The sequence below is a fragment of the Rhincodon typus genome, chromosome 31 (assembly GCF_021869965.1).
Source record: "Rhincodon typus isolate 14 chromosome 31, sRhiTyp1.1, whole genome shotgun sequence".
In the NCBI taxonomy this organism is placed as follows: Eukaryota; Metazoa; Chordata; class Chondrichthyes; order Orectolobiformes; family Rhincodontidae; genus Rhincodon; species Rhincodon typus.
In genome coordinates this window covers 25,237,974-25,259,061 of record NC_063362.1, presented here as the reverse complement: position 1 = coordinate 25,259,061, position 21,088 = coordinate 25,237,974, and the positions used below count along the sequence as shown (strand labels likewise).

General features: G+C 42.0%; 1 protein-coding gene across 8 annotated transcripts in view; it reads left to right on the top strand.

The window, feature by feature from the left end:
• The window catches only part of LOC109918601 (rho guanine nucleotide exchange factor 10-like protein), a 184,708-nt gene extending 163,626 nt beyond the window's left edge, over nt 1-21,082 (top strand). For all 8 annotated transcript variants that reach the window (XM_048615132.1, XM_048615131.1, XM_048615133.1 and 5 more), the window contains 5 exons: nt 4,057-4,211; nt 4,796-4,938; nt 13,929-14,100; nt 19,093-19,215; nt 20,065-21,082. In XM_048615132.1, the coding sequence (XP_048471089.1) occupies nt 4,057-4,211; nt 4,796-4,938; nt 13,929-14,100; nt 19,093-19,215; nt 20,065-20,588 (1,117 nt within the window). In that variant the 3' untranslated portion in view covers nt 20,589-21,082. The remainder of the gene's footprint in view (nt 1-4,056; nt 4,212-4,795; nt 4,939-13,928; nt 14,101-19,092; nt 19,216-20,064) is intronic.
• The last annotated feature ends 6 nt before the right edge of the window (nt 21,083-21,088 follow it).

Sequence of the window (21,088 nt, the reverse complement as noted above, 5' to 3'; positions counted from 1 at the left end):
CCCCCTCTCTCCCTATTTATTTCAGAATCCCCTTCCCCATTTCTGAAGAAAGGTCTCGACCAGAAACGTCAGCTTTCCTGCTCCTCTGATGCTGCTTGGCCTGCTGTGTTCATCCAGCTCTACACCTTGTTATCTCAGATTCTCCAGCATCTGCAGTTACTACTATCTTTGCAAAATGATTAACCTAGTTAGCTATTAATCACCTCACACATGAATATACAAAACTAGTTACAAGCTTAAAATCTAACTCTTAATGTAAATGACAAACCTTTCATCACAAACATTAATCTGTGACTATGTCTGTCCTCTTACTGTGCACTTAAAAGATTGCTGGCACCATTTCAGAGAAGAACAAGAAGCTCTTCCAGTGTCCTGAGCAATATTTATTTCTCGACCAGTTTGAGGGGCTTTGCTGTATGCAAATTAGCTGCTAATTTTGCTATGTTACAACATAGAAACCCTACAATGTGGAAGCAGATCATTCAGCCCATCGAGTCCACACTGACCCTCTGAAGACCATCCCACCCAGACCCAACCTCCTCCCCTATCTCTGTAACCCTGGCCAAACCAGCAAGCCTGTACACCTCTGCACATCTTTGGACTGTGGGAGCCGGAGGGGTAAAGAACCAGAGCACCTGAAGGAAACCCATGCAGATGCAGGAGAATGTGCAAACTCCACACTGACAGTCGCCCGAGGCTGGAATCAAACCTGGGTCTCTGGCACCGAGAGGCAGCAGTGCTAACCACTGAGCCACAATGCCATCTCAAAACTATTCATTGACCATAAACCTGTTTTGGACATTGAGGTGCCATATACATGCAAATTATTTCTTTCTTCTGTTTTACTTGATGCTCATAAATGCTCATTCTCCAACGGAAAAATTGGAGAGAAATGAGCAGATGTTATATATTCTTGGCTCCATATTAATGTCTTTGGGGAGCCCCTAAGGTCCATTTCCCAATGGAAATTCGCTAATTTTTATTCTTGACCAGTGATTGGATCATGCTCTGTATGATAAACCACTGTGAAGCACAGTGCACTTAATTGAGGTTAGATTAGCGAAGCAACTGACTGCTAATTGTTCATAAGTAATCTTCATCATAGGAAACAGAAGCAGATATATATATGGCTGCAGAGAAATTGTGTTCCGCCTATTCTTAGTTCTACAGTGACACTTAGTGCAGTACTGAGGGTATGCTACACTGTCACATGTGCCATCTTTTATATAAGCCATTAAATTAATGTTTCATCTGATAGCTTGGGTAGATGCAACTTACGCAATGAAACCACTTTGAAAAAAGGGCAGGGGCTTTTTCCCTGGTGTCCTGACTAATATTGATCCCTTGATCAACATCACACATTCTCTGGCTGATAATACAATACTGTTTTTTTGGATAGCTGCTGTGTGCAAATTGGCTGTCCCACTTGCTACATTATAACACCAACAATACTTTAAACATCCTCTCTGGCTGTAAAGTGCTTTGAAGCATCCACTGGTCATGAAAATGTTATATAAATGCAAGCCTTTCTTTCAAAAACAAGAAGGTTATGATACATATGTATAAAACATTGGTTTACTATCAACCAGAGTACTGCATCCATGTGTGGGCACCACACTTTATGAAGGATATAAAGATATTGGAGAAGGTGCAGAACAGATTGACAAGAATGGTTCCAGGGTGAAGAACATCATGATGTCGATAGATTGGAGAAGCTGAGACTGTTTTCCTTCTGGACAAGGAATTGAGCGGAGACTTGATCAAGGTGCTCAAAATCATGAGGTCTGAACAGTGTAGATCTGGGAAAAACGGTTACCGTAGCTGGAAAGATCGAGAACTAATTGAAGATGATTGTCTCTTTTGCCAATGGCAACGTAATGAAAATCTTTAAGTAACGAGTGGCTAGAAATTGGAAAGACACATCCTGAGAGTCTGGCAGAAGCAGATTGCAGCTTCCAAATATTTTCCAATCAACCTGTTCAGAGATGTCATTACACACCTCTGGAGCAGGTGGGATTTGAGTCAAAGCCTCCTTGCTCAGAGGTAGGGACAATACCACTGCACCATAAGAGCCCCAAAATGTTAGAGACTAGTCTTTTTCATCCAACCTGTTGGGAAATGTAGGACACACCTCTGGGCAGGTGGGAGTTCTACCAGAACTCGGGCCCCCTACATCAGAGGTAGAGGCACTAACACTGCATTGCAAGGCTTGCAGTTGCAGCTTTCAATAAAGCATTTTGCTTCAGGTAATTAGCAAATAAGTTGCAGTGCTATTAAGGCAGGATAAGTGGAAATAGCTTCATTGGTCCTGCAGGGAGCAAGTACAGACCTGGATCGGTCAAATGGCTGCCTCCTGAGCTGTAACTATTGTGATTTTATTCAGGACTGATTGGCTAGTCAATATCAGGTCCACTGATGAAAACAGTAATATAATGACACCAACATTAAAGAAGCAAAAAACTGTTCTGAACTAATGAACCTCCTGTGCACCCTATAAAGGTACCATACGATGATCTCTTTGAACTGATGAACCGGAGCAAACAATTGCAAGCACTGCCCTCCCCCCCCAGCGCCCCCTCCCGCCTCCTCTGGCCCATTGCCCAAGCAAATGTTGAGTGTTGCCAGACTACATTCAGCTGTAGCTAAAGCATGCAATGTGAAGACTGGGCAATCAAAACAAAGCAGAAATTTACTGAAAATACGCAGGAGCATGATAAAATGCAAGTAAATATTTGAAGTGAAGCACCTTCATGAAGCTAAACTGAGAAAGTTAATCCTCTAAATGCGAAGAAAGTTTTGTGCATTTCGTCCTTTTGGTTCAGATTCCGCACACTCCCTCCCTACCTACACCCCACGGACTGCAGCAGTTCAGGAATGTGCAGGTCTCTATCTCTTTCTGTAGGTCAATTCAGAATGGGCAACAAGTGCTGGCCTATAGCTAGGAAACCCATATCTCTGAAACAATTAAAAGAAGACCTTAAAATTCTGTCTTATTTTCTGGCAAACCCTCTTTGGGACTGTTTAGGCCTCTGGTGTGTTTTTTACCCTGAACTTTCCTTTTAATGTGCACAGTTCTGTGTACTTGCACCTGACTCCTACCTGTGTGTGGTGCTGCAGACTTACCCAAGGGCAGGTATACATTTCAAATGAACCTCAGGTGGTAATTTTGGTCAAAGTGTACATTAGATGCTGTAGGTGGACATGTTTTATTTTCAACAAAACTGTCAACAAAATGGACCTTTCAGTTGTCTCTGAGCCTGGGGGTACTTTTTACATGGAGACCTCAAACAAAATAATGTACAATTTAATGTTACAAACTCTGAATATAGTCATCAGTCAAACAGCCCCTAATTTATGAACGAATCTCTTAATCTGTAATGAATATCCCCCATGTAAAGTGGGAAAAATTCAAAGTTGAATTTAATTCCAGTCAGGCAGAATGTTTGTTTGTTTTCAGTATTGTTTCAAAGTTTTTCCTTCCTTCATCTCTCCTACTCATCTTGTCAAGACTCTTGACTCCTTTACTGAAGAACAATTTCACTAGCAGCAGTTAAAAGTATAGGAACCAAGAGCAAGAATAGGCCATTCAGTCTGTCAAGCCCTCCCTGACATTCAATAAGGACATGGCTGCTCTGATTATGGTATCAGCCCCACTCTCCTGCTCGCCGCATCTCCTTTTGACTAATTTTTCAGTCAGGAATCTAACTACCTCTGCCTTTAAGTATATTCAGTGACACTGCCTTCATGGCTTTCTGTGGGAGATTGTTCCACCAACTCACTATCCTCTGATGCCAGAGGTATGATCCTGTATAAACGTTTCGTTTGGTGGATGGGTAGGGCAAAGGGATATGGTGATGTGTGAGAGAGTAATAACAGTTCCAGGATCTGGAGCATGGGGGAGAATGTGACTTATAAGATGCCAACAATTGTCCCCCAGTGTTAGCACAGAAATACCCTTGATTCCTCTGTGTGTGTGTGTGTGTGTGTTTAATTTTGTATCTAATTTTGATTTCAACCCAAGCAAAAGCCTGACAACTAATTTATCTTTCCTTTCAGTGTTGTGGGATATGCGAGTGTTGACATGGCAACCCAGTGTTTGTTTATATTTAAAAGCCCCGGAGAGGTGCCTGTTGTGTGCCTCAAGCATTTGATGAACGTTTTGTTTGCTGGCCTGCAGGATGGGACCGTCGCAGCATACACCAGGACAAATGGTGAGTGTGTGGTGAAATGTTGGGTATGTGGCATTACTTCCTCTGCCCGACTCCTGACCTCCAGCTGTAAGTTGGCACAATAATGTTCTCCTGGTTACTGCTGGAGCTCTCATCAGGCCCTTGGGCATTGTCTAGGGGTCGGTTTTTTAAAACTGATTCATCAAACCGAGCAAGAACTATACTGTAGGTTTTCAATCTGGTCTCCCCAGTCACTTGGGCATGTCTCGCTCAAAATATCTGTTTTTGTTTTAAATACTCACCTACGGGCTAGAACTTATGGACTTCACTAAAATCGATGGAGTCAGCACTATGTGCAATTCCACCAGCTACTGGCATAGAACGATCCTGCAATAAAGGTGAACACCCTCCCTCCTTTACTCCATCTGATGAGTCTCTATCAGGGACTGTGTTGGGAGATAAGTGGGTGTCTTTGGCAGTTGTAGATTTTCCAGCTCAATTTCACCTGTTGGATACCTTCGTGTTTTACTGCTGAAGTGATACCCAATGGTGTTTGTGTGTGATGGTGAGCAGGGAATCTCATTTTGCTCCAACTCGTCCAATCTTTTTCTCCTTCCATTTTCCAGATGGGAAATGGGAATGGGATACTCCCCACTTGGTAAAGGTTGGTTCTGCTACAGTCGAATCTCTGCTGGCAGTGGATGAGATGGTGTGGGCTAGCTGTCGGAACAAGGTCACGTTGATCAATGTTGCTTGCTTCACTATGCGGGTATGTACACTGGTATTACTGAAAGCTGGTCCTCCTTCCTTGAGCATTCTGATTTGCATGACCAGCCTTTTTTATCAAGTTCAAAATCAAACAATGGAAGTTGCTGGAAAAGCTGAGCAGTGTGAAAAGAAGTCCGAGTTAACGTTTCGGACTCAAAACGTTAACTGTGACTTCTCTTCGCAGATGCTACCAGACCTTCTGAGCTTTTCCAGCAATATCTGTTTTTGTTTCTGATTTACAGCATCCACAGTTCTTTTTTGGTTCTTTTTATCAAGTTAATGAGATCTAGATTCCCTCCTTTCTGCTGTTGCAAATCGAGCTTGAATCTAATGCTTTGAGGTGAACTTACAAAGAGAATTGGTCAACTCTTTCTCCCCCTCCCATTTCTGGTTGCTTCAATGTGAAAATTCCTGAACAAGAATATATTAATACATTGAGAAACTGTGTTTCTGTCTCTCTCTCCCAGATAGCAGTGTCCAAACTGGGTACCACGAACCTAGAGCTCCTTAATGCATCAGTACTATAGGTGTACCTACACAACATGGACTACAGCAGTTCATGATGGAGGTTCACAGGAACCCCCTCAAGGGATATTAGGAATGGGCAGTAAATGCAACCTGAGGTGATAGTGTCCACATCCATAAATGAATGCATTAAAAAAAACACTCCAAATAAAGATAGTTAGAAAGGGCTCAGTAGAGATTTATCAGGATGTTGTCGGCAATGGAAGGTTTGCATTACAAAGAAAAGCTGGATAGGCTGAGACTTTTTTCACTGGAGGATAGGAGGTTCAGAGGTGACCTTTATAGAGGTTTGTAAGGTCATGAAAGGTATAGATAGGTTTAATGGTAAGTGTATCCCCCAAGGATGGGGGATTTCAAGACTAGGGGGCATATTTTTAAGGTGAGAGTAGAGAGATTTTAAAAAAAAAAGACATGGGGGCAGATGTTTTACACAGAGGGTGGTTTGCATGTGGAAGGAACTTCCTGACGAAGTGGTGGTTTGGGCACACTTACAATGTTTAAAAGCCAATTAGATGAGTACACCAATAGGAGAAGTTTGGAGGGATTATGGGCTAGGAGCAGGCAGGTGGGATCAGCTTAGTTTGGGATTGTGGTTGGCATGGAGTGGATGGAATGAAGGGTCTGTTTCAATGCTGTGTGACTCTATAAACCTGGGGAAAATACAAATCATGTATGCTCTGTGCCATATTGATGTCCATATTACAATGAGAAAGAAAAATCTAAATTCTTTGCAGAATTACTATGGCTACGTCTTTTGTGTTTTTCACTTTAAGTGTTTGTCCTTTGTTGACTGACCTTGCAGTGGTGAGGTGCACAGTTGTTTATCAGGATGGGATTTCCTGTAAAGGCATGGGTCAGGAGGTGATGACTGTAATTTGCACGATCTGTTATGTCCGCAGGTGAAATGAAAATGGTTTAATGAAAACTACATAGGGTAGATTTTTAGTTAGCCATTCTTGGGATGAGGACATGCTGGGGAAGGCTAATATTTATTAACCATCTCTGGTTAATGTAACAACTGAGCAGCTTGCCAGGCCATTTCAGAGGGCAGTTAAAAGTCTACATTGCTATGGGTTTGGAGTGGTATGTAGGCCAGTATAGATTAGAAGACCAGACTTCTCCTGACATCCCTTAGTAAAACAAATGGGCCTGTACAACAATCTGATAATTTGATGATCTGCATTAATAACAACATTTTATTACAGATTGTGCATTTTTTATTCTATCCAGCTGCTGCAGGTTGACAGTGATCTGTATGTTGGTTTCCACAGTTTTCATCAAGCTACTCCTACATTAGCTGTAAGTTTGTAAGTAGGTGCCCTGTTGACTCAACTCCTTGAGGAAATGCTAGTAATGTTGAGAAGGTTGGGAGAGAAAATTGGATGAATTTAAAGTAATGCTGGAGAAAGAAAAAGCTGGAGAAACTCAGCAGATCTGACAGCACCTGTGGAGAGAGAAACTGAGCAAAAGTTCCAAATCCAGTATGATCTTCTTCGGAGCAGTTCTGTTTTTACTTTGTGCTTGGGACCAAGTCATTTCTGGATTTGTGAATTCTCTGGATTATAGAATTGACATTTGAAAGCCTTATCTCACAAGTGTATAAGCTAGAAAACACAGCATAAATATTTGTCTGTAAAAGGAAGCATTTTGAAGCTTTTCATCTGCACTTGTCCAAATATTTCACAAGAAATACCAAAATAAAGGGAAAATGAAATGACTCTTTTATTTTCCTGAAGCATAAAACAGTGAAATAATTTTACAACGCCTTAATGAGAATTGTTTGAGTTAACCAAATACTGTATCCTCCATACTTCCACTCCCAAAGTACTATACAAGAATGATGATGGTGTTGAGAATTGGCCTGATATATCTCTATCTCTGGCCAACCAATACAATCAGTTTCTAGACCAGAGCAGTTTCAGTGCAACGAGGTTGTAGAAAACTAGGCTGTAGATAATGGTAAGAAGGGAGAGGGACGTAAGGAGTTTGACAGCCTTGAGAATCTGAGGGTTGAAGATTGTTGATAACATGGTACGGTCGGGGCATCGAAAGGTGTGTGGGCTGATGCATTTGGCACTTGGATCATGAGGAGAAATTTGAGGGGAGCACCGAGCAGAAGTTTCGGGGCAGTCTGAAAAGTGAGGAAGTTGCTTCTAATTTGATTGATCTGGTACTACAGTATCTGATGCTTGCAATCTGTCTCACTTTTGACACATGGTGCATGTGCTACCTGTAAGATTTTGTTTGTGAGTGCCATATCAGAAGCCTTTTATTTGTAGGCATAGCTCCTATCCACTGACTACTTTTCCTGACAATCAGTGAAATCTTTGCACAGCTGGAGCCATAAACCCATCTCTTTGATGATGGAGGACAATTTTAAAATTTATTTTTAAATGATAGGATCTCTTAAGGCTTTGCATAAAACATTAAAAATTCATATTAGCTGTGAGAAGCTTGAGCCATTTGCATTACAAAGTGGGCAGGAGTGTGCATACTCCGCAGAAAATGATCTTTGATTAATTTCTGTGAGAATATTTTATGAAAGTCACATGAAGCAAAAATGGATTTAGATGCTCCCACTAGCAGCAATAGAATTAACTAGCAGATGTTGCTTTCTGCTCTAACACCAGAGTATTATTGCAGTTACTTTTGGCACAAAATGTGCTCTAATCCATTTAACCTTAAAGGGGCACTGTTGCCTTTCTCGGCAGACTTGGACATACAACACAATTCTTCAGAGTCCGTGAGTTCATCAACAACAAAATTTTCTAGAACAGAAAATTACATTAAGCTTTGGCCATTTTGTTTTTAAAAACCTATTTCTCCGTTCCTTCTGTTTTTATAAATGCCCCTATTTCAGGCCCGAACAGATTTTTTTTTTTTTTTATGCCTCACTGGCTCTTCGTGTGCAATTCTTGTACCTTTCAGTGAAAATAAAGTCTGCCTGACTTTTATTTCTGTCTTGATTTTAATTTTTAATTTGTGTCCCCTGGTATATGGAACCATTCACCATCCTGCAACCACCAAGTCTCTGCGAACGTGACTTCCATACAGAAGTACCAAGTTCTCTGTTCGTTTCCTATGATGCTGTTGTGCATGATGGGGATTTTTGTGCAATTGTTGGCTAGAGAGGGTTCAGAAGAGATTTATCAGCATGTTGCTGGGTTAGAAGGTCTGAATTATAAAGAAAGACTGTATAGGCTGGGACTTTTTTCAGTGGAGTGTAGAAGGCTGAGAGGTGACCAGATAGAAGTTTATAAAATCATGACATCTATAGATAGGGTTAATGGTGGGTGTCTTTTCCCTAGGATGGGGTATTATGACTAGGGGCATATTTTTAAAGTGAGGGGAGAGAGATTTAAAGACACGAGTGGCAGTTTTTTTTTTACACATAGGTGTGAGCGTGGAATGAACTTCCCGAGGAAGTGGTGGTTGTGGGCACAGTTACAACATTTAGAAAGTACTTAGATAAGTACGTGAATAGGAAGGGGGTTGGTGGGATAGGGCTAGGAGTAGGTAAGTGGGATTATGTTTAGCATAGATTGTTTGGACCAAAGGGTCTGTTTCCCTGCTGTATGATTCTATGACTATAGCAGCCACATTGCGGACGCCCACAAATAGCAATGAAATTAAAAAAAAATTTCTGTTTTAGTTTACGGTTCAAACAACAAGAGGCACATCACTGAACTTCTTCCAACAGTTACTTCATATCTTGTTGTGTACCTGAGAGAATAGATGGGGTTAATTTGCTACAGCAGCAACATTTTCAACAGTGGAGCAATCCTCCAGTACTGTCCTAACAAGTCAGTCTAGATTTTGTGCATAAGTCTCTGGAGTAGGATCCTGATCTGCAACCTTTTCAAAAGGGAGAGAGAATGTGCTCAAAGAATTCTGCAAATGTAAGTTTAACATTGATGGCAGCAATGATAATGAAACCTTGTCTCCAGATGGAAACAAGGAAAACAGAGTCACAAATCGAACTTTAGCAATTATGAATCTAGATGGGGATGAAGGAGCAAATGGGTGCAGGAGTGCAAATATACAGATGATAAATGTTGTAACTGTGAGTCAATAAGGCCATAAAATGGCAAACCAAGCACTTGAGTTTATTTCCAGAGGGATTGAATTTAAAAGAAGAAAAGTTATGCTAAACATTTATTGAACTTTGCTTAGAGGACACTTGGGAGTACAGTTGATATATTAGAAAGTGGTGATAGAGGCAGTGGAAAAGGTGCAAAAGATGACTGAAGTTATCTGTGAGGTTAAACCAGGTAGGAAAGGATGAATAGGCTGGTCCCCTGCAATTGGGAGGGGCTGACTTAACACAATTGAGTATTGGCTTAGTAAACACACTGGGCTGATTTTAAAAGCTTAGCCACTTGCAGAGTGTGACAGAATTGAGATTTTGTACAAAGATTATCTTTCCACTTGTGTGGAAGGGGAAAACCAGAGACTGTCAATGTTCACCAAGAAACCAAGTGGGAATTTCAGAAGAAACTTATCTACCCAGTGATGAGAGAATGTGAAACTTCCTAACATATGGAGTAATTGAGGCGAATAGTTTAGATACACTTGAGAGAAGGCTTGAGGAGCATTCTAGGGAAAAGGGAATGGAAAGTTAAACTAATAACTAAATAAGGAAGGCTAGGAAATGGATTGAGTAAGGTGTAAAAACTGGCACAGAGTGGCTAGGCTAAATGACTTGGCACCAGCTGTGGAGAGAAATCAGTTAACTTTTCGGGTCACCCACAATATTAACTCTGATTTCTCTCCACAGATGCTACCAGACCTGCTGAGCTTTTCCAGCAATTTCTGTTTTTTTGTCTCTGATTTCCAGCATCTGCAATTCTTTTGGTTTTTATTTAGGCTAAATGACCTGTCTTGTGTGCTTCATATTCTTGAATTCCACGTAATCGCCTGGCTCAGAACTGAATGCTACCATTGAGTGAGGTATAACCCAATGTTTTAACGAGTGCACATAACTCTTTTTTTATAATGATACATCGGGAGAATGTCTTTATTCATTCCTTCCACAATTATTACACACATATAAAACCATCTGATTTATAGACTGAATTGTTGAATCACAAACTAACTTGATTTCTGTTTGTTCTTGCTTCCTCCTTGGGCTATTGATGAGATATTCTGACAATATGCGGAGAACTGCTGAAATCTGAGAGGCTGATTTTCTTTGTGTGAGATTATTTTTGGATGTGCTGTGAAACTAGAGGAATAGGAGAGAAAGAGAAATCTTGATCTCAGCTACTCTGTTGAAATATTCTTGACAGGGACTGAATGTACTCTATTTGCTAAAGCATCTGTCAGCAACAAACTGGAAAAAAATTAGTTTAGCTTGCAAGGCTGACTGGGCTTTTTCAACCTCCCCTTTTTTTTTAAAAGAAAGCTCGATCTAGATCTCGGTAGATTTAAGCTGAATTTGACAGCCTCTGAGCTGTAAATTTCAAACATTCCTGGCACTGTTCTGTTTCTCTTTCTCCTCCCGTTCACTGAAGATGTGGACCCTTACTGAGTATTGTTCCTCGTGCACTCTTTTATTCCCACATGCATCTCTAAAGAGTCCGTTCTTGAAGTGTCAGCCTAGGTACTCCTGAATCTGTGTGAAGGGCGTCACGACCGAGCTAAATCTCATCATGCAAAACATTGTCCGCTGGTTAGCAATCAGAAGGAGAAATAACAGTTGGAAGGCTTTGCGACCTCTGCTTCCTGCTGCTGATTTATAGCATTCTTTTGGGTATCTTGATTTAGAAGAAATAGCAAAGTACATCAGTGACATTTATCCTGGAACCTTCCTTAAGTGAACAGCTCAATAATACTTTAGGGAATCTCGAGTGTGCTGTGTTCTATGGCGTTTGTTTGACATTCACAATTATTCTCATTGATTTTCTTTTTAAATTATAAGAGCTGCATCTGTGAGGCATTGCTCCTAATTACAGTAATGCACATGTTCGTTCTGAAGTAAATGGGCACATTACCTGTTTATGTTGTTGTCAATGAACAGTCTGCTTATTTAACAAAAATGAGACTACTGTGTGTTTCTGATTTGAATTAGAGTAAGGGAGAGAGACCTGATTTAAATCACGGGGTTATACTTCAGTATGTTAATCAGTTCATAGTTTGCCATTGCAGGGTGATGTTAGCTCCATCATTTACAGCACATATTAATGAAGCTTCTGGAGTGAGTGGCCTTTTCATCAATTGGGAAAGTTTTTTTTTTCATTTTCTTCTGTCACAAACTGGGAGACTGTAGGTTTTAGTCTCGAGTGTTTCAGGTCAGTTTTATAATTGGTTCAGACTGGAAAATGCATAAAGGGGGCAGCATCAGTGTTTGCATGATTGTCCTCAGAACAGCTTGCATTTATTGAGTTAGGCCGCGCAGCTCTGAATAATTGTACGACTCAGTAGAATTCTTTTGAAATGTTTATCTGTCGGTGGGACTGCATGGTGTCTGTTTGTACACTAGCCTTTTGCCATTTGGATTTCAGTCCAATGCAAACTGATAGAGTAGAAGTCTTTCTTTCTTTCTTTCTGTCTATTATTTTCGAGGATACTACACAGAACAAAACCAGGTTGGTTAAATCTAATCCATAGTGGGCAAAGACCCACAGCACGAACCTACCTAACTTTTGAGCTAATTGCTTCAAGATTGAAAGCATCAGTGGATTTGCAAAAGGAAAGATGTCACTCAGGTGCACGGGCTGGGGGCTGGGGGGCCTCTTTCAGGCAAGGGTAGAATACAAATACCTTTTTTTCTGTCAGTTAATTGCGTTGGTTCTAAACTAGGAGTTCTTTACTGTGGCACCAATTACATTGGGGTGCAAGTGGCTCAGGCAGCAAACTGTTTTGTCCATGCCAGCATGAGGCCCAGACAAATGTAATTGCTGGGCCTCAGCTGCATGGCCCCCTTTCACTAACATGCTTGCAAGAGGCAGGAAGTAACAGCTTGGGTTCAGTGCTTAGCATTTCTGCCTGACAGTACCAGAGACTGAGATTCGATTCTACCCTCGGGCAACTGTCTGTGTGGAGTTTCACATTCTACAGTTGTCTGCGTGGGTTTCCTCTGGGTGCTTTTGGTTTCCTCCCACAGTCCAAAGATGTGAAGTTTGGGTGGATTCGCCATGCTAAATTACCCATGGTGTTCAGGGATGCGCAAGCTAGGTGTATTAGCCATAGCAAATGCAGGGTTATAGGGATAGGGTGGGTTTGGGTTGGATGCTCCAGAGGGTCAGTGTGGATTTGATGGGAGGAATTGCCTGTTTCCGCAATGTAGGGATTCTATGATCAATGGGCAGAAAAGTATTAGGTTTCAAGGGGCAGTTATTTGGCGCTCATTTAATTTGTGTTTGATTATAAGAGTCTGTTAACTGATCTGTGCTCAGTTCGTTAAGTCTGGGTGTGGACTCGGATCAAATAAGCAGTCATCACAGAAACATTGACATGGTAATCCAGACCTGCAGGCTATTATTCTGGGCACATGGGCTTGAATCTCAGCATGGCAAATGGTGAAATTTGAATTAAATAAAAATAAATTTAGAAATTAAAAGTTAGTCTAATGGTGACTGTGTAGCCACCATTGATTGTCAAAAGAACCCATCTAGTTGACTAATGACCCTGAGGGAAGGAAATCTGCCATCCTTACCCATTCTACTTGTGACTCCAGACCAATGTTAATGCGGCCAATCAGTTCAAGGCTGAGTAGGATGGGCATCCAGTGCCAGTGATGCCCATACAGAATAAAGGATTGCTGCTGGCAACCTGAGCTGTGAGCAAGATGCAAACATTTTGAGATTGCAGAGGTATTTTAAAGCTGTTGTAAATAAAACCTGTTGCACACATTTTGGAACAATGCAGCGATATTCTGAGATATATAAAACAGCCACCAGGGACCCAAGTGGGAGTCCTGAGTATTCCCTCAATGGGACAAGTCTGCTATTCTTAGCTGCACAAGCAAAGCTGTGAAATGAAGTTTCAGTATATACCATCTTGAGCCTCTTCTGTGCCCAGCGCTTCTGCTTACCAGACTGATCAGTGTCCTCCCCCCGCTCACATTCCAAGGTTAAAATAGTAACCTGAGCCTCTTACTGAGGCGTCTTAGCTGCATACTTTTGGTAGATGACCATCTTACCCATCCAGAAGAGCAAGGTAAAATTAGAGAGTGATTAATTCATCGATGCAGTTTGTCATTGTGGGTGAATTGCACTGGACAACTTAGGCACCAGAGTAACTTATCTGTCTGCGATCAGATGTTCTGTTTGCTGTCTAAAAATTATGTCTGATGTTGCATGCAACAATTCAGAAGAAGTGCTCTTATTTCGAAGCAGAAGGGAGTCCTTTCTAATTTTCAGTTTTCCAAACAATTAAAATGATTTAGCTTGGCACTGCTTTGAAAATAAGGTGGTGGAGTTTCTGTAGCAAATAAACTGATTTCTCCCTCCCTGTACCCGGCAGTGTTTTGAGGTCCACCCTGATGACGAGGTGAGCGTGACTCGGATGATAAAAGCTGGTGGTGGGGTGTGGATGGCATTCTCAGCCGGCTCCTCCATTCGATTATTCCACACTGAGACTCTAGAACATCTGCAGGAAATCAACGTAGTTCCACGCAACACGTTCTTCAGTCCAGGTAAGATACTTCTCACTGCATAGAATACCTTGACCAATTTGTTTTAGCATGAAAGGCAGCAAAACAAGCCTCCTGTTTGAGCATTACTTGTAGGAGCAGTAACAACTGCACCAAGGTGTGATGAAGTGCAAATCTTGGAAAAGGCCATTGATGTCGGAGCAGAAATAGGCCATTTGGCCCATTGACTTCCGCCATTCAATGAGATCACAGCTGATCACTTGATCATTGACTCCACTTTCCTGCCTTTTCCTCATAACCCTCAATTCCCTTGTTCATTAAGAATCTATCTGTCTAAGCCTTGAATATACTTAACGACCCAGCCTCGACACCCTTTGTAGTAAAGAATGTCATAGATTCATTATGCTTTTATACAAGAAGTTTTTTGTCATCTCTATCATAAATGGTTGACTGCTTACTCTGAGATTATGCCATCTGGCCCGAGACTCTCCTACTAGGAGAATCTTGTATATTACAATAAAGTCATCACTCATTGTTCTAAACACCAATGAGTGCAGGCTCAACCTATTTAACCTCTCCCTAAGACAGTCTCTCCGAACCTGGGATCAACCTCATGAACCTTCACTGGACTGCCTTCAATGCTAATATATCCTTCCTTAGAAAGGGGATAAAAATCTCCTCAGTGTTCCAGGTATGATCTAATGGGTACCTTTTTGTTATGTTTTGGCAAAGCCTCCCCTCTTTTATACTCCATTCCCTTTGAAATAACAGCCAACATTCCATTTGCCTTTCCTATTACCCACTGAACTTGGAATGCTAGTATTTTGTGATTTCGTGCATGAGGATTCCCAAAGCCTCTGTACTGCAGATTTCTGCAATCTTTCTGCATATAAATAATATCTAGCTGTTCTGTTCTTCCTGCCAAAGTGCACAACTACATTTTCCCACATTTATTTTCCAGCCACTCACTTAACATGTCTGTATCCCTCTGCAGACTCTGTTTCAGATTCACCACTTGATTCCCCACCTAATTTTCAGTCATTAACAAACTCAGTACATTTACATCTCTCAACCAGCTCATCGATATATATCTTGTAAATAATTTTGGCTGCTGCACTGATCCTTGTGACACTCGACTAGTTACAGTTCCATCTTGAAAATGCTCCATGCTAATATACTGTGTCCAACACCTATGGACTCCTATAAAGTAATCTTGTGCGGAACCTTGTCAAATGCCTTTTGGAAATTCAAATATATTACATCACCTGGTTCCCTTTTATCAATCCTGCTTGTATCTTCCCAAAGAATTGTAGTAAACTTATCAGGCATGATTTTCCCTTCATGAAACCATGTTTAAATTATTATCACACCCTTTATTATAGACTAATGTCTTCCCGATGCAAGATATTAAGCTAACCGGCCTGTAGTTTTGTTTATCTGTTGTCTCCTTTATTTTTTCCAAAAAAAAAGGAATAAGTAAGAATAGGATCCCTTGAAATAAGAAGTAATGAACATCTTTATATTGAAAGAGTAAAATATGTAGCACCTACCACAGTCCTCTGATATCTTAAGCATTACTACCTGTTAAGTCGCCTAAATAGCTTGAAGTATAACATCATTTGTACTGACAAAGGCATGCAGCCAATTTTCAACATGGGATCTAACAAGCAACTATGTAATAATGACCTGACAGCTCATTTGTTTAGTGAGGTTGACTGAGGCAGTGCATATAATCCCTGCCGTGTGGAAAGAGGGCATTCGGCCCGTCGACTCTGCACCGACCCTCAGAGCATCCCATCCAGATCCCACCCCCCCCACCCCCATCCCTGTAAAACTGCATTTCCCATGTCAAACCCACCCAGCCTGGACACAATGGGCAATTTAGCATGGCCAATCTATCTAACCTAATCATAGAATCCCTACTGTGTGGAAACAGGCCCTTCAGCCCAACTAGTCCACGCTGTCCCTCCGAAGAGCATCCCACCCAGACCATTCCCCTAATTTCCCATGTCTAACCCACCTAACCTAAACATCCCTGAACACTATGGGGCAATTTAGCATGACCAGTCCACCCACCCTGCACATCTTTGGACTGTGGGAGGAAACCGGAGCACCCAAAGGAAACCCACACAGACACGAGGAGAATGTGCAAACACCACACAGACAGTTGTCCAAGGTGGACTCGAACCCGGGTCCGTGACTCTGTGAAGCAGCAGTGCTAACCTCTGACCCACAGTGCCTGGACAAGGGTTTGCAACAGAGCCCGATGACATTGACTCGGAGCTCTAGGGGGCCTGTCATGTTCTGGTTGGGGCCACTATTTTGGGGCTGGGGATCAGAGACCAGGAGCTTGACACCAAGGCCCCTGATTTCTGTCTTCACCCTGGACTGGCCTAGGTGCCAGAGGGAACTTCCAAGCTGCTTTTCAAAACCATGGTATCAAATCTTTTTAGGCCCATGTGCAGGCATTGATGGGGATTCAGTTTAATGTTGCATCCCAAAGATGGCAGCGCTATCGAAAGGGGGGAGTCAGAAAAATGAGTTTAAAGGGGTCCTTCTGCTTCATCAATATTTTCTGGGGCCATCACCATCTTCCCAAAATTTATCCCAATGTGACCTCCATGCTGAGGTTTGAAGGTTATCATGACCTCCCAGTGAGACTTGTTTGAGCTGAAGCACAGCTGTTAGAACACAGAGCTCCACGTGTTCATGGCTGCCTCCAGGGTTCATGGCCCCAAAATTTCAGTTCAAAATTCCACTTGGGCTCTCAGCTCCCACTTTAGGAATTGCTGAGTTTTGGGCACTGACTTGGGCCAGAGGATGACATCGCTGGGATGGCTCCATTCTGTAATCCTTATTCTTTGTGCCAATGACCATCGAGCAAATGGACAAGGAAGAGTGAGATTTCATGCTGTCACACTCTTGCAGTAATGCTGGAGTTGAGGGGAGATGGGCTGCATTGTGAGTAGGAGTGAACTTATCCAGTTTCTGTCACTGTAATTGCAACATGAAACTGGAAGAATTTACAGTCTGGTCACCTGAGCTTTTGACATTAAGCAACATTTAATTTTAATGTCCCCAGTGCTCTCTTTCCTGTCCCATTGTCATAAAATTTTATCTTTGTGTAAGAATTGCTTTAAACTACTCCTGCTTTAGCATATCAGATTAACATTCAGTCAAAAGACTTTGAGTAATTCTCTCAATGTTTGCCAAACCCCATTGACAAGATTATGGGGGAGTTGTGGATGAGGACGATGGGAAATGTCCCTGACACTGGTGAATCCCTGAAGTGGAATGTGAGGAAAATTCCAAAACAATAACATTTCACAGCAATTTTTCTGATGAGTGTTGTATGCATCTAGCTTATAAACGATTTTTAGGAAGCAAACTCCTGTTTCAGAAAGGTTCAGCTCTTCCTGGCTGTCTTGTGTAAACTTAGTCAACCAGGGCCAAGCATGTATTTGCACAAGTTCATTTACCAAATTGCTTCAACTCAACACTATGTTGGATAGCAAAATACTCAGGATGTCAGAAACCTGAAGTAACAGAAAATGATGGTAATACTTGCTGTACAGCTCTCTCGATCAAGTCTGCCTTGTTACCACAAAGGGCAGATCTTTTTCAAACCCTTGCACGTTCTTTACCAAGGCATCATAGCCATGATTCCAGTATGTGATTTGCCCATTATACAGCATTTGATCTATATATTGCATCCATTTCACCAGTAAATCAGCAAATAGGTGAGTAGAAAGCAAATGCTAGCAACAGCATTGACCCAACAAAATGTACATAGCCCATTTCAGTTTGTTCCAATCATGTTATCACAGCCATTGACTGAAGCATTGTTGGAAAACTGCCTGTTCAAACCAATCAGAAGTCATCTTTGGACTCTGAACGTTAACTCTGTTTCTCGCTCCACAGATGCTGCCAGACCTGCTGAGTTTCTCCTGCAATTTGTGATTTCATTTTGGATTCCAACAACTTCTGCTTTTGTGCATGGGCACTCTTGTGGTGCAGTGGTAGCATCCCTACCTCTGGGCCAGAAGGTTTGGGCTAAAGTTCTACCTGCCTGGAGGTATGTCGTCATCTCTAGGCAGGTTGGTTTTTTTTTGTTTTTGAAACAAAACTTTAGCTGTAAGTAAACAGTTCTTGCATTAAACACTGTGGACTTGAGCAGCATAGTGTTGGGAGGCTAAACAACTGTCTCAACCTTACTACAAAACAAAACACAAGCATGGATAAATAATTCACCTGTAAGCTGCAGCTGCCATGAATACCTAGATAAGCAGACACCTGTACTACTGCAAAGGTTAAATGTCATCACTTTTTTCAGGGAAATACAAATTCTTAGGGATTGTCGAAAGGGAACGAAATCCTGATTTCTGGATTACTAAAGTCGACATAGTCTTACCAGACCAGAGAGTTGCGCTCTCATTAGGGAGAGAGAGGTGCCAGTGGTGGTTAACCTGAAGGTCGCCATGCCTCGGGTGAGGGGAGAGGTTGAGAAAGAGAGCCCTTTGTGGTAGCCTCTGCTGGTGTAGGAATTGAACCCATCCTGTTGGCATCACTCCGCATCGCAAACCAGCCATCCTGCCAACTGAGCTGACCAACTCCCTAAATTTAAGCAAAACCAAAATTCTGGAATATTCTGTATATCTTGAAATTTGCTGTGCACTTACCGTCCTCTCTCTTTTGGATTTTACTATCTGGTTACTGGCTGCTGAATGGAATTGCAGTGGTGATAAGAAAGACCTATCAAGGAAAGGGGATTTATTTCACAGGCCAGAGATACTCCATTTCAGCTGGTTGTGTAAAGCCAAACTGATGTTCTAATTAAACCACCATTTGGTTGTTACTCTATTACTAAGCTTGAACACTCGTTGTAATTCGACACAGGGTAAAGAAAATGTCTAGATGTTCTCTGGTCTTTTTGAAAATGAAACAAATGATTGCGGCTAGTCTTTTTTTTTTGGCTTTGAGATAGTCTGGACGGTTTGACAATGATATTTTACGACTTCCTCCTCCCTTATTCAGGCCAAAAGAACATTTTGGTGACGTGTTTGCTTGTTTGCCAAGGGATGCTGTGGGTTGGGACCAATCTAGGAATTTTGATCACTTTACCAGTACCAAAACTGGAAGGAATTCCAAAAGTAACAGGTAAAAATTTTTTGTATCACTCATCCTTGCTCTGTATGTTGCTCTCTGTCACATTTGTAGTTTTGTCGCAAGACAAAAAGTTGGTGGAGTTTGGAATTCTAAAAGAAACAGATTAGTTGACATGATTAATCAAACTGCATATAGATAGGAACGAATATCCTGTGAGATAGTGCCATCATGAATGAAGATGTGCAAAGTAATACGTAGATGTAAATTCAACATTGCACGTCATTTACTGTTGATTAGCAACAAGCTGGTGCTGAGATTTAGACAAGTTAGAAAAACTTGGAAATGTCTTGTATGTAAAGCTGAGGGCACTGTTTTAAGTTAGGGGCTGACTTGTTGAGCAATGTGGAAGGAGGTTAACTCTCCTCTAATCATTTCTGTGCCTGTCTGAAAGTGCTGGTGAAGGAGGCTTTATTTGGTAATTAATCCATATATATTTGACTTGATAAATGTTTAGCAGGCTACAGTAAGATAAGTCACTAAGGTGTCAGCCCTGTGTCTGCTGCTTTGGGAAGTTGAAGGAATGTTGAAGTCATTCCCAGGCGACTTTATCTCCTCCTCCTCCTCATCGCACCTCTCTCGTTTATCCACTCTTCCCCACCCCAGGAGACTGGGATATAATCAAACATCAAACCCTTGCTTGATGTTGAAATGGTTTTTAAAATAGATGTCCCTCTCTTTGCATCAAGACCAAAACTGACATCCCTCCTTCAAAAAGCACCCTTCGCTTGAGTGGTTCGAGTAAAGATGGTGACTCAGGGAGACATTGGATTGTTGAGATTCTGCATTGTATTTAGTAGTGTTTCCAGTCACTGCTCAGTTCTGTTTCTGTCTTCTGTACAGGAAAGGGAATGATCTCACTGAATGCACATTGTGGTCCTGTGGAGTTTCTGATCCCTACCATTGGCTCTCTGGACTTGGACTTATTGAAGAGTGAGTCGACTGAGGACATGCCTGAGCATCAGGAACTGAATAGCAAAGAGGATTCCTCATCCCAGGAATCCCTTCAGGATCAGCATGACCACACGGATAAGAAGCAAGGAATCTCACTGTGTTACAGCCTGCACTCCACCTCTCACCTACCCGGTCAGTTACTGTCAGCACACAGTGTTGCGGCTCACACCAACGAGAACTCGCTGGAGCACAGCGTTGAGGACGGTTCCATCTACGAGATAGTCGATGACCCGGATGTGTGGGTTCGAAGCAGGTCTTCAGCCCGAGAGGTTGTCAGAAAAGAGAAAGTCAGTTCGGTTGCCGTTGCCTCCGGAGGCAGGGGCTACCAGAACTTTAACAAGGACTTCAAGCCGGCTGTTCACAACAGGAATGAAAACATGCTGCTGATTTGGCAGATTCCGCTGTCTTTGTAGAGTTCTGATGGTGTACAGATATGCATTTATGGAATGTGTCTGCTGGAGCTATACTCTATTAGGAGACGCACCATTTTCAAATGCCTGCAATTGGAGAAGACTCCACTTTGCAAACAGGATTACATGCTCAATTATCAAGAGATTGTGCATCCCTCTCTTGGTTAGCATGAAGCTTTCAAAGCATTCTCGACCATTATTGCTGACCCCGTTCACTTGTCTGAGCTCCCTTTTAAGGAGGGCTCCTAGCTCTGTAACTCTTTCCACCCTATATTTCCAGGTGTTGGGTGAATGGTGCATTATACAGAAAGAGGGAAAAGGTATGTTGTGCCATAAGGTTTGTCTTTTCTCACTCCCTTGCCCTTAATTCTTCTGTACTTCCCCCTAAGTCACCTAAGTTGTCAGCCCTGTGTTCGCTGCTTTGGGAAGTTGAAGGAATGTCGAAGTCATTTCTAGGCCACTTTATCTCCTCCTCCTCCTCCTCCTCCTCCTCCTCCTCCTCC